The sequence below is a fragment of the Gambusia affinis genome, linkage group LG02, assembly GCF_019740435.1.
Source record: "Gambusia affinis linkage group LG02, SWU_Gaff_1.0, whole genome shotgun sequence".
In the NCBI taxonomy this organism is placed as follows: Eukaryota; Metazoa; Chordata; class Actinopteri; order Cyprinodontiformes; family Poeciliidae; genus Gambusia; species Gambusia affinis.
In genome coordinates this window covers 28,444,761-28,459,049 of record NC_057869.1, presented here as the reverse complement: position 1 = coordinate 28,459,049, position 14,289 = coordinate 28,444,761, and the positions used below count along the sequence as shown (strand labels likewise).

The 14,289-nt window shown below is 39.0% G+C and overlaps 1 protein-coding gene across 3 annotated transcripts in view; it reads left to right on the top strand.

Moving 5' to 3' along the window:
- The window catches only part of itfg1 (integrin alpha FG-GAP repeat containing 1), a 169,208-nt gene that overhangs the window by 48,704 nt on the left and 106,215 nt on the right, over nucleotides 1–14,289 (top strand). For all 3 annotated transcript variants that reach the window (XM_044102727.1, XM_044102744.1, XM_044102753.1), the window contains exon 9: nucleotides 5,852–5,946. In XM_044102727.1, coding sequence (XP_043958662.1) covers nucleotides 5,852–5,946 — 95 coding nt within the window. The remainder of the gene's footprint in view (nucleotides 1–5,851; nucleotides 5,947–14,289) is intronic.

Sequence of the window (14,289 nt, the reverse complement as noted above, 5' to 3'; positions counted from 1 at the left end):
ATGCACAGCATATGCCAGACAAAACACAACCACCTGCCTGATCAGTCAAGTAATTGCTTTTTTCAAAGTGACAGCGGCTGATGCATAATTCATCATCAGGTAAAACGCAGTGAAGTTTCACAACCGGATGTGTCACCAGTCATCAGTTCAGGTGGAATACAGAGACCAGCAAAGGGGCAAATTTTTATTTTTTTCAAAACGGCAAAATCCCAGCATGTTTAAAAGTGTTTTCTTCAAAATCGGAAAGGCTGTCATCATGCCCTGTGTGTGTGTGCGTGCGTGTGTGCGTGCGTGTGTATGGGTGTGTGTGCGTGATGAAGTGTGTGCTTGCAGGCAGGTAAGTCAGCAGCCTAGTTGTCTGTACTCTGCCCTCAGGCGTTCTTTTTCCACTCATCTTATTATATCGTGTAACATTCTCTTCCCTCCCTCTGTTCTGTCAGCCTCCTTCTCCCCTCAACCACTTTGCACTTTTTTTTCCATTCCTGCATTTTTTTATATGTAATTTTACTGGCTGTCCTGTCTTGTCTTGTTAACCAGCCTACGCTGCTTTTCTACGCTCTTCTTCTTCTTTTTTTCCTTTTGGCCCCATCACTTTCCTTCACTCCCAGTCTTAGAGAAAGGCCTGTACCTTTTTCAAACAGATGTAGTGCAGTGCTGCTTGTCTTGTTGAGATCAAAGTGGCTTTTACTTTGTGCCACGTGTGTGTATTTGTGCCAAAGACGTCCCTCTCTAGACTTCCTAATGAAGGAAAAAGGTCCCAGTAGGAATAATAAAAACCTAATCAAGCTCCATTTTGTCACAGATTTTACATTAGCCCTAATGCAAAAGTTTTTGTGGTTTGCAATTGCTGAATTTAGATCATTTGCACATTTTAACATGCAGTTTATAGCAAATATCAAAATTCCTCCATCAGCAACGTGTCCCTTACTGAAAGAAAAGTCTACTTTCCTAATGGCATTCACTACAGTTAAGTGGGAACCTTAAATATGAATTACCAAGTGGACCATCTTCCCAATTTGCACTTTTAAAATGCATAAATGTGTTTTTCATTGAGCCTCTGGGGGTTTCAGATCTACAGTATTGGTATGTACTAATACTGGTATACTGTGTTAACGAGACACTTTTCATGATCTTAAGGATTCAGTTTTGGTTTTCAGTTTTGTATAATACAAAGTATTTGTTTCTTGGTGTCCTTTCTGTTTCCACTATTGCGTTGTTGTCTTCTTCGCCGATCGTTGTTACCTTTGTTGGGTTTATTTTGCCTATTCATTCTTCCCAATCCATGCCCCATTATCCTCACTAGGTTTATTTTGATATTTCTATCAAATGATGCTTAGTATTGTTTCAGTTCCTCTATTAGAATCTGTGGAGGGAGATGAAGAGAAGAGAGATGTGAGACAAAACTGGCCAGTGTCTACAGGAGAGCTTTGATTACTATCACAGTTTTTCTAGTAAGATTTGAATAGATCGTTTTATGAACATACCAGTTTCAGCAGTCATGAATGGAATGATCAATTCATCTCATGATGAAGTAAAATGAGTTCTGTAATTTCCATTCTGATGAAAAATATTGTTTGAAGGGCAATTTTGTTTACAGGGACTTCTTAATCCATTTTTGTTGATTGTTTTGGTTGTATGTGTTTTTTATTTCCGTTTTATCGATTGTTTTTGGTTCTTGTGTTTTATTTTGTCATTTTAAAATGTATTCCAATTCCAGTTTGGAATGTTTTGTACAAAATTCTAGTTTTTTAGTATCTGAGAGGGTAAACTCACAATACTATTGTTTATTGCAATAATTTCTGGGACAATTTATTGTCCAACAAAGTGTGTTACTGTGACCCATTGCAGGGTCCTGTCCTTTGCGTATCTTACAGCAAGCACCTCTTAGGTGGGACGTCTCAAAGTATGTTTGTGTGAACACGTCTGATAATTGGCAGACGTTGGGATAATTTAGATAGAGTGTAATATGAATGCTACCAGGTCACACGGCCTAATCGTACGGTTTGCAGTCTCTCATCTTTTTATCCACTTTGCCATCTTGATACCGTTTTCTCCAGTCCAGCGCCATTCTGCAGCTTCGCTGCACAGCTCCCTCAACCCGTCTCCAACATGCCACACATCAACTGAAAGGGTAGGAGGGGATAATGCGAGAGGGGAAGACAGACTCACAGATGAGAGAAGTTGAAAGAAAGATAGAAGGAGAGGTAAAAAAAAGAGAGCATTAGGAGAAAAGGCGACTGGACTGAGGAGGCGAAGGCGGTCGAGTAAAGAGGAATATTACAGAGTCAGATGAACAGACGAGATGGAAGATGCAGGAAAGGGCAAGTAGGATGGGGGAGTGTGTGCTGAATAATCAAAGAAATAACCTCAGCAGGACTGACCATCTCCTAAAGCTTTTGCTTTTCTCCATCTTGGTGTTTGGGCGCCGAAAGTTTCCAGTGGAGCACGTCTCGATGCACACATGGTCTTATTTGAATTTGTTTGCCTTGTTTCAACATTAATGCAACTAATTAGAAAGCATTGCTCACATCTGAATAATTTTCTGGTGGTGGGGGGATGTGAGTGTGTGTTTTGTCCCACCATATGTTACAGTACAAGCTGGTAGATATTAGCAGCAATCCTGCAGCCCGTTCGGATGTGTCCTTCCATCCATGTCGGTATTTATTTTAATCTGATGCTTACCCTACACTTAGAATGCAATAGAGTCCAAGCTAGACATTTTGCATGTTTTATACCATGAAAAGTCTTTTTAATTTCACAGAATGTTGACTTATTAGCCTTTTCAGCATCTAATTATCTATCTCTTTTTCTCCCACTCTGCCTCTCGCTCAGTTGCCCCCGACAGCCACTTTGAGTTTCTCCTCCTCCCCATCTTTGCGCTGTCATTCATCATCAGAGTCATTCGGTTCTCCCCTTCCACAGGGCACAACATCTGCTAGGGAGTCTGGCTCTTACCATGTTGAAGCAGATTTGGATTAACAGAGCAGTGGCAACCCGGGCTAAAAACAACTTCTTAAAAAAAATTATGATTTGAATAATAACTTTATGAGCACAGGATGAAACTTGTCAGTTAGCGGAAATGCACAAGAACAGCCTCCTGGAATGTAACCATAAACTCAGATGCTTATTCAATTAATGAAAATCATCCATCCATCCGGTTTGGCGTTTAGATGCATAACGGAAACCTACCATGTTGCTAAGTGATGCCAAACACAGCCGCTGAGTTCCTTAGTGGGTTCACACTTTTCCTCACTGACTTTGAAGCGCAAAACGACAAACAAACTGTTTCATTATCCATTTTCTTCTGGAGTGCTCCTGCTTATTGAACTGCAGTTTTAACAGCACACTCCAAGTATGACTCCGTGGGTCCTGCTTAATTTTTACACTTCATCCCTGAATCAATGCCCCTAAGCTAAGCTTCCCCTCTAAGCTACTCGAATTTTACACGTTTGTCAGAAGTTGTGTGAGAAACTGTTCTGTGTGACGACACACAGAAGCCGGCTTTCTAATGTGCACCGCCAAAGAATTGTAATAGTTTCCTTAGTGGACCAATACCAAATATTTAAGAATTTGTTGCCAATTAAGAAAGGATGCAAGACCTCCTGTTCTGTCAGAGCGAAGCTTGTCTTGGTTCAAATCTTTTTTGTACTGTTGAGGTTTCTCTGGCGAGAACGATGTTTATTTTAAAAGACAAATTTAAAAGGGAAGTTTTTGTCCAGCTTTCTTTTTACAAAGATAATAAAAAGCTGTACAGTATATGTGACCAGCATGCTGTGGGTTACAAAGGCCTGGCCAGTTTTCCTCGACATGATGATACTTCACAGCAGCTTTAATTGTATGACTAGGATTTTATTTATTTGAAAGGCTAACAAGACAGATTATTACAATGTTGGATGATTTTATATACCATGACAATCACCATGTGCTGAAAAGAATGATGTGCCAATTATTATTATTATTTTCTTTTTCCTATCACCACTGAGTTATTCACCATGCTTCCTTCGGTTCTTAATGGCCTTTGGTTATGACGGGTTGAGTTGCCTTGCAGGCAACTTAAACTTGGGCTTACTTCAAACATATAAGTAAGCTATTTTATGAAGTCTAGAAGGCTACAATGCTGCGACAGATTGGCAGCCTGTCCAGGGTGACCCGGCCTCTCGCCCGAAACATTCGCTGGAGAGAGACACCAGCACCCCCTCCCGACTCCACTAGGGACAACGGTGTTAGAAAATGGATGGATGGATGGATAAAAGCTAGAAAGATTTCAAAACACATAGTATTTTGCAGTCAGCTGTTGTAGTCAACAACTACCCATCCTGACCTGTCTCCTTGGCTAAAAGATGTAAAGTTTCTTGATCTTTGAGACAATGACATCACCTACCTGCGCATTATATTATGTGGCATTAGAGTTGGCATTCAAATACATCGAAAATGTAACTCAAATCTCGTAGAAGCGGTAATATAAACTAATCACATGTTACTGTGCTTAAATGTGATTAATCACGTTACTGCCGACGGCTTGTCTGTGCAGACGAAAATTTGTGAAACTTTCTCATGATGAACAGTTGAAGCGGGTGCAACAGCTGGCGGCCCGACCTTCTTTCTGAAGAATTCAACTATTGTTTTACCACTTGGATTCTGAAGGACAACTTTCAAAACACAGTAGCACATTAGAAACAGCACACATATTTCCTAAGCTATTATTATTATTATTATTATAATTATTATTATTATTTTTACAAAGGCATTACACTTCTTCATGTTTAGACCCAATCAAGATACAGTTATGCCAACATATGCAGTATGTTAGTCAGCGTGACAGAGGCTTAAAGCACAGAGTGGATGCAGGAACTGATTCATGGTCACAAATATTGCATTTAATTTTTTTGAATAGTCAACTGGCATGATCAAATGTAAAATTCATATTTATAATTTTTTTTGTCTAAAAGCTCAAGGCTGTCAATGGTGCAGTAAGTGGCCTACTCAAATAATGAATAAATATAAAATGTTTTTTGTTTCAAAAACTATTTTCCATCTAACACTTGTACATTTGCAGACTTTTTGTTCTGCTCTGGGGTTTTTCAGGCATCTTTTTAAATATTTGTCTCTAAGTTTCAGCCTTCTCTGATGTTTGGATTTATGTATGTACTCATTGTTGCCAAGGTGTCAACAACGTTTGCTCTTCAAAATATTTTCCGTTGTATATTTATTCCTGTTGCTTGACCTTGTGGTATTTAAAAAAAAAACACACATTTTGTTTAACAAAATAACTTCATGTTTCAACAGCTTTACATTATATCAAAAACATTTCGTTAAGCATCACCAAAAAGAAAATTAGTTTGTTTTATGTAAACCTGAGCTACAGCTGAACCTGGTCCAGTGAAACCTTTTGGTTTTGAATAGCCTCTGTTTTAACTGAAGGAAAGTCACTTCTAGCTTGTACTCCAAATAAACCCTGCGTGGTTTAATCCTGATATCAATTAATATTAATGAAATGGCAGTAATTACTTGAACTGGATAAAAAGAGTTGGGAACTCTTTGTTCAAGTCTAGAGACATTATTGAAAGACATCAAAGAGACAAGTGCTGCTAGGATTTGTGTGTGCTGGTGGAAAACAAGCAGGTGTTCTTGTGATCCAGTTCACACATGGAAAATAAAAAAACAGCCCCTACTCCTTTGTTGCCTGAAACGTTGCTGCTCTCAAAGTCACAGCAGAACAAATTCAGGGAGTAGAGATGGAACGAGAATATTAAAATAGCACAGTCGCGGGAAAGCAATGTCTCAACGTTTCTCTTTCGTTCACCCCTGTATTTTTTATTCCCTGATCTTACTTTGCGTTTCATTCTGCCAGATGGAGATGGCTATCAGGATCACCTTCTCCCCGCATGTTTGGATGAAGCCTGTCAGCAGAGTGTCATCTACATCGCCAAGCGTGGTTCAACAAAGGTACACACACATGCAACCACTTTCACCGGTTAACCTGCTTTGTCCTGCTCAGACCTTTGTTGTCCTTACTCATCTTTCTTTTCTTTGATTGGTACAACAGTATCCCTGTCATCTGATATACTGGTTAATGGACAATCCTGAGCGAGGGAATAATTGAATCCCAAAGTAAAAAGAAACTGCCCTCTTGTTGTCATCTGAGATATTGAATAAAACCTACTGTGAGATTCTTTTTGATGCTCAAGCTGTGCCCAGATTTATGGCACAAGCAAATGTGAGCACTATCAGACTTCTGTGTCAATGGTTTATAAACCCAAAGCGACTCATGTGCAGAAGGAGAACGCAGACGGCACATACGGAAGTAATAGTGAATTTCACCGTCTATTGATCGATTTTAAAGTTATTGAGGGTTGGCAGTTTTGTCACAAAGGAAGTGAATAAAAAGAAAGCGCAACTACTAGCTAGAGTCTTTTGTGGAGAACTGACTGCAAATTGGTGAAAAGATTGTAATTGGACCGTTCACTGCGGTGAAAAAGACTGCTTTAATGTAGCCTATGGGGGCCTTCCGACCAGCCCTGTGTAGTCCACTTTAATCAAACTCTTTAATCGTTTGCCCAGGAAGTCTAGTTCATTTGGGGAGGTGTGAATGCACTTTTAGTCCACCCTGATGTGGACCAAAAATGCAAACTCTGGTTTGCCAAAAAATTTAGGTCTTGGTTCATTAGAAATGAACTCTGGTGCTGTTCAAATGCATATATGAAGGCAAGGGATTCTGGGAAAGCGCACCCTAAACAAATTCGACACTCTATCGTTATCAGGAGAAACGGTTTGAGGTCTTTTACTAAAGACAAATGAGAAATCCTACAACCGCTAAAATCTGAAGGCTCTCCATTTTGTTTTACGTTTTGTCAAAAAGGAAGTTACGCTCATGTTTTCATGTAATTTCCTTCAGTGGTTCTTGCTGATGTGCCACCGCAGGTGACTGGGGGAACAGGTTTCTCTAAGGGTTTGGTTCATTTGACAGCGTGAAAGCAAACCCCACCAGGTGGAAATGCAATAACAAATGTTGCAGTTTTGGTCCCCAATCGAACCGACTCTACTGGACAATCAGGTGTGAAAACACCCTTAGTTCCTTCTGCTTGGCGAGTCTTTCCCAAAAAGACCTTTGGTTTGTCAACCACTCCATAGGGGCTCTGGCTGCACGATTTGGGTCATTTACCCACTGGAAGACAAACCTCCACTTGCCTCATTCTCAGGTCTAACAGATAATAACAGGAAGTTTTCCATGATCGGATGGTATTTAGCTTCATCATCTTCCAGTGGCCAACCTGAACCAGGTTTCTTGTCCTTAGTAAAGAGTGATGATAATCCCACATTACGTTTTTCATGATAGGTTAAAACATAAAACAACCTTTGCATTAGAAATGGATACTTTAAAATATTTGAACATGTGAGCAATTTAGTTCGAATCCCAACACGACAAATATCTACCTGCAGTTCACCAATTGTTTCTCTGATACAATTGTTGTCTACTTCAAGAAGCCAGTAGCCATGTGGCTCACTGCAGGAGGTCTGGGCCGATTCAGAACATCCCTTTGTTTGTGGAAAAACGTGAATGTGACAGATTTGCACACACGTTCGCTCATGTAGTTTCATCTAATTAACGTGTATGCGTTTAATGTAGCACATACAAACATGTTCACGCCAAATTGTTCTTGCACCCAAATGAGCACATGTCCGCTCCACAACCACCTACATAACATCTTGTGCGATTCTCTGCGTTAGCTGCACGCTTTGGCAAAGGAGCTCCCTTTAATTTTTTTTTTGACCAGAGAGAACTGGCATTCGCTCATTTTTAATTCCCAGTCCTCTCCCACACATGCACACGTGTGTATGAAAGCCATGTCAAACCTCATAGATGTGCGCATTCTGTAGAAATGCTTTCTTTCTGTCTTTCTCTTTTTTTGGGGGTCTGTCAGCACAACCAAAAATGATTGAAAGAACAAGTGAAAGGAGGAGTGTTGAGGAAGGTGGGGAAGGGAGGACTTATCAGCGTTGATGGATGAAGTAAACACACGTTGTGTTCTTTGTTGTTGTGTGTGAGAGACTGTCATTACTGTCAAAGAAAGAGACGGGCGAAGACAATAGTGGGTGGAGTGAGGACCAAATCCATTTCTCTTTAAACTTCCACAGCTGTTTGGAACTGCTTGGACACTCCTACAGAAAATATAGTCTTGACTTGTGCATTTAGAAAAATTCAATCGTTGCTGTTTTTAATCAAAAATCTAGCATTTATTTTTATTTCCTTTTGCTTTTTAAGCATCTGGGACGTGATTAAGGATGAAAATGCCACAACACATAAAAAAAACTATCACCTTGAAATGGTTTTGTATGTTCTCTGAATTTTCAGACCTTTTGCTTTTAGTTGACAGCTGGTGTTTTTAAGTCATTGAGGCTGTCAGAAAATTATGCTACCAAAGAGGAAAAACCTATAAAGTCAAATGTTTTTTGGCTAAAGAAGCAAAAAGGAAAAACTAAACGTAATATGGACAGGTGGAGTAGACAGACTGTGTGTTTTTCTAACATATTTGGAAATAAAGATATTTATCAGGGATTCACAACAGAACAGTTAGTAGCACTGATTTACGTTAGTCAGCAATAAGAAATTTTTAATTTCTGAAGTAGATTTCATTTTATTATGCTTTAAACTTCAAAAAGTGAAAAGTTTAAACCTGACGAGTTTTATTTTTTTTTCAATGAATAAATTATTATAAGCAGGCATAGCCAATGTTTATTGGTTATACAATATAACCACTTGAAAAGGGTTAATTCATGTTTTATAACAAAGATATTTTCAGTGTGATAATTATTCATTTGTTTATTGTTTTAAATATTTTCAATACTGACAAACTGGTGGCATGACTCTTCCTGTTTCAAGCTTCTTATGCACAAGTTAGTCAACAGGTTGTTGCTAGGTAACCAAAGAGTGAGGGAGTGAATTAATTGATGCCACCAACCTTGCTTAGCTGGCAGTGAGAGGTTGTGGGGCTAAAGCCCTTCGTCTGCCTACATTCCCCAGAATGCTGTGCGGTTCTTAGCTTGCAAGCAAAATCTAAATTAGCTAAACTGATTTCGTTAGCTCGGCAGTAAGTACTACAATGAATATCAGAAATATTTATCTTAGTATGACACAGAGGTGGGTAGAGTACTCAAAAACTGTAATAGTTGTGATGTGCTTATATTGCTTATAAATTATACAAGAGCTAGTTTGTAGCTTGTGGCTTCTTTACACATAGCAACTCCATAGCCACTGCCTACCAACATGGCTGTCAGTTACAAAGTTCTTGGGAGTGTGACGTCATGAGAACTATGTATTAATACAGACACGTGTCTGTCACGATATAAATATCTATATATCTTAACCTCAGACATTTAGCTCGGTGTGTTTACTGTTGTTTGCTACTTTAGCTCTACCCCTGCAGTCTCTCCAGGCCTTCAGATGACAGGATTACAGGAGTCTGCGGGGGGGCTTCCCGCAGTCTGCTTCATTTTTGCTCCTTCTAGACACACACTGATCCCATTTATAGCCACTCAGAGCTCCTCTCTCTCTTAGACCCACACCCTCAGTAACACAATAGGATAATACCGCAGACAGCAGTGTAATTGTGTGACTCAACTGTCAGACAAATTGAAGCAGGTAGACAGGGTGTATGATTTTTATGTCACACACTAACCAGACTGTCTGAAAGATTCCTACCAACAACAATGAGGCAGAAATCTCAGACCATGACACTTTTATTAGGTGTATTTTTTTTCTTATGTTAACATTGATGCTAAGCAGTATGTATCCATTCACAATCTTTCAAAGTAAGGACCATTCAGTGTTTTTTTGTTGTTGTTTTTTAATCATCTTAGAACTAAACTGGAATTTATGTTTGGTGTAAAATGTTTTCAACATACAGCTGACACAACATACTGAAGTAGAGCTGAATATGATTAAACACAGTAGGAGTTAATCCTGTCTGGTTTGGTTTGTTAGTGGAGTGTAAGCGCTAAGAACAAGATTCTGGCTCTCTGCACACCTGCCAGCGATGAGTGAGTGACCCAAGCAGCAAGTGTTTGGCCGGTGGCCACGTCTCCTGGCCCCTAGTCAAGGCAAACTACAAAGAAGTGATGAGCTCTGCGGACGCTCCTGCTGTTCTTGTGATTCGGCTTACTTTCACTACAATGGAGAGCCGTTTCGTTCAGGATTCAACAAATAAATTCTGTTATTGATAAATGATTTAATGCATATTCTGTGAAATAAATAAATGTCCCCATTAAAACAAAAACAGTAAATCTTTTGATTAGAGATGATTTTCCGTACTCCAATCATATTTGAAAAATCCCATAAATAGGTTAAAAACAAAAGTGTCACAAAATAAAACGCCATTATGAGATGAATAAGCAATGGAAGAAATTCATAAATAAATATCTAAATAAATAGCTGAAGTTTTTAATTGGGAAATAAGCTCCCAATTGAAAAATATATTTGTTCTTATTTCACAGGGGCCATTATTTATTTGGCATATTCATTCTTCATTTATGAATAATATTATTTATTTAATTTTAGATGTAAAGATTCTTTATGCTCTACAACAATGAGCTTATTGATAAGAGCACTCAATTTGTATTAACAGGCTGCACAGTGGCGCAGTTTGTAGCACTGTCGCCTTGCAGCAAGAAGGTCCTGGGTTCAATTCCCGGCCCGGGGTCTTTCTGCATTTAGTGGGTTCTCCCACAGTCCAAAAACATGACTGTCAGGTTAATTGGTCTCTCTAAATTCTCCCTAAGTGTGAGAATTTAGACATGACAAATGGTTGTGTGTCCTGTACGTCTCTGTGTTGCCCTGCGACAGACTAGCAAACTGTCCAGGGTGAACCCCGCCTCTCGTCCGGAACGTTAGCTGGAGACGTTAGCTGGAACGTTAGCCAAGCAACCCTCCTGATCCCTCTAGGGGACAAGGATGTTAGAAAGTAGATGGATGGATGTGATAATCTGGAATATGCTCCTTGTTGGTTAAAGGAAATATCACAGCATGTAGGAAAGATCTAGAATAGGATCTATAAGCCAATTTGTAAAAGTAATGTTCAATACTAGTTTATACTTACTTGGTAAAAGTCCTTCATATCATCACTTTCCTAAAATAATGCCCTCTTTTTTTTTGGCAAAAGCTTTTTATTTCCCCCTAAATTGTCTTTTGGCAAAAACAACTTAATTTTATTGTCAAAATCGCTTTTGTTTTGGCAGAAAAAAAAATATTTTAGGAAGGTGACGATATTTTAATCTGAATTTTAGTAGCAGATGTTGGTTTGGTTAGCCTTAACTCTCATTCATTTTATTCTGTGTTGTTTTATGAATGAAAACATCGACTTGTTGAAAATTATGAACTGTTGTAAAAATTGTATAAAATTGTAAAAAGGTTTCTGTGCTGCAGAGAAATGTTTTGTTCCTCTCCAACTTAACTAGTTTAGCAACCGAGCTAATGCTAATGTGTTTAGCAAGTGTTTGGCAAGCTGAGACCTTTAACCCTGAGGCATCAAAGCAGTGGTTTCAAAGAACAGGGATATATAGAAAATTATTTTTAAGCCAAATTAAGTCACTCTTAATATTTCTTTATTTTTAATCTGGAGACAAATCAGATGTTTGAAATAACTAAATCTATTGTTGGAATTTGGTATGTAGGAGAATTATTAAAAAATATCTACATTGCTAGCAAATTGTTTTATAAAAAAAAAAAGAGAATTATATGAAAAAAAGAAACCCGTATTAAGTAATACGATCTTCCCAACCAGGAGAAGCTTCCATGTGTTCTTTGATTAAAGACTGATTAAAGAAAAAAGTTTCAGATTGTCACACATTGCTTTTTCTTTTCACTTATGTCATACATGACTTAATTAAATCGCAAATTTCATGCCATAATTGAGCTATAGACTTTGATTCAGGCTTTTGATTCAGGTCTCAACCAACTCAATTTCTAATAATCACTTTACACTCCATAGCTGCAGAACTTTACCAGAATCTAAAGATTGGTTGCAAACATCCTGGTGTCGGGTTAACAAGGGCACCTTCAGTAAACTCCACCCCTCAGCAGGCCGTCTCTGTTTTGGCAGCATGTTAGGGATGAATTAGACGGCTCATGCAATGAGCAATATTAGTCAAAAATCTTGGTTAAAAACAGAACCTGCATAATGAGCAGGATGTCTTAATGCACATTGATTTATCTCATCTAACTACATTCCTTTGCTAAGCTGAGTCTGGAGCCAGTTCCACACTGAGGCTGCTCCCCTGTCAGTGTGAGGCAGACTGCATCTTTCCAACCCTTCAGGTTAGTTGGTGGGTCAAAAAGGTGACCCTGGCAGCAGGCAGCAGCAACACCAACCCACCCCCGACCCGTCCATCCATCTGACAGAAAGACGTGTGGAGTCAGTCAGTCCTCACTGATTCTACTTCCTGAGAATCAGTGAGCCCATTTACACCGAAGCTAATGACTGAACACATGCATGTAAATGGACACCAACAACCACATGTCTGCAACACTCATACTGTAGATGTGCTTCACTGATATACACTATGTACTAACCAAATCACTAAGTAATCAAAGTTGTACTGTTGTCCAAGCATCGCTATGATCGCTGACGATAAATTAGTGGAATTTATTTTGTTGATTTTGCCATTTAGTTGATTTTTTTTAATACAGTGGAACCTCAAGTTCAGTTTAATTTGTTGCGTGACCAAACACATAAGCCAGTCTACTTGTACAGTTCTAGCTCAGCTTTCTATCAGAGAGGTTAAAGTTTCTGGTTCCAATGTGACAAGTAGGAATACTTGAAACTGTCAGTAGCGACATTTCCATTACAAATGTGTGCAAAACTTTTTCAGTACTCTGCTAATGTTGAATAAACACAATTTTGCAATTGCTGTGTTTCCATTAAATAAGAAACACAATTAAAATCCCATGTGAATAAGTTTGTTAATGCGACAAGTCATTAAAAACGTGATGCGCCATAATTCTTCAACTACTTCCTGTCGTTTTCTTGTTTGTGGTTTGCGACAGCGGCAACATCCTGTTGTTGATCATGTGACTCGTGTGACTCAAAAAATGTGTTTCAATTGCAGTTTTGTGAGCTGAACCAATTTTGATATGACCGAAAAGATCTATCTCATTGCAGCACCAAAACCTTTTAGCAACAAACACAAGTTGTTGTTTTTTTTTTTTTTCAAAATTGACATGTTTCCATTAAGTGAATTTATTTTTAAGATGTCAAATTGTTCAATTATATGGTGAATGAAAATTTATTTATTGTTACAAATCTGTATGAAGTTTGAACCTTTATCCATTGAATTCCACCAACTTTCCAGATTTTTCTCTCTGTTGTAAAAATAAGCACATATAGCTTGTTTTTAAGAACTAATTGCACTCAGGTATTTTCAGCTGCACACTTTGAGGCATTGCAGAAAAATGTTTAGCCTTGAGTTGCAACTTGGCACAGTCAGAGTATCAGTTGCTATGGCGAATACTCAGGTCATGCAGCAGTGGTTGTGTGGGTGAATGTCAAAGTATTATCATCATCAGAGTGAATTCCAGGAACCGAGGTTTTCCAGCACAATGTTGCATTTTAACTCCTGCTATTGGTTTCACCTCTCGGTTTCTTTGGCGCTGTGCATGATTGCTGCACACAAAGACACACAATCAATACCTCATTTACACACTTACACACTCACGCCAAAACTGGACCAACATCCAGTGTGCCAATGGCTACGAAACTGCGTGCCGTTTCCACTCTCCCCTCCATTCTGTCCCTTGTTGTTTTTTTTAGTGTCAGTGTTAATGTAATGAGCTTTAGTCATTATACTGCTGGGTATACAAAAGCCATTTGTTTTTGTTGTTTTTTCTTTATTTATTTTATTCATTTAGCCTCAGACTGCCTAGGCCGACAGTGTTACAGCACCTCCCCACATCACTCCATAAATCCCATCCACCCCACCTCACCACCACCTACACCACAGGCCACCCACATTTTAATTTCTTGGCCTAATGAAGCGGGAGCTCTCTCCGTCAAAGTGAATCAATGGGAGTCTGCAAGCATGCTGTCTCTTTTTTTTCACTTTAGTCATCTGCAAAGTCGGGGAAGCTATCTTTTATTTATTTATGTTTTCTACATTAATAGCCTTTTTTTTCTTGGGTTTTCATGTGTTCCTGCATGCGTGCCGTACGGTTCATTGTGTGACGCGGGCATGTCGGCTCACGCAGATTCACACGGTAAGTCATTAGTGCGCCGAGTTTTCCTGCTGGTAGATAAAAAG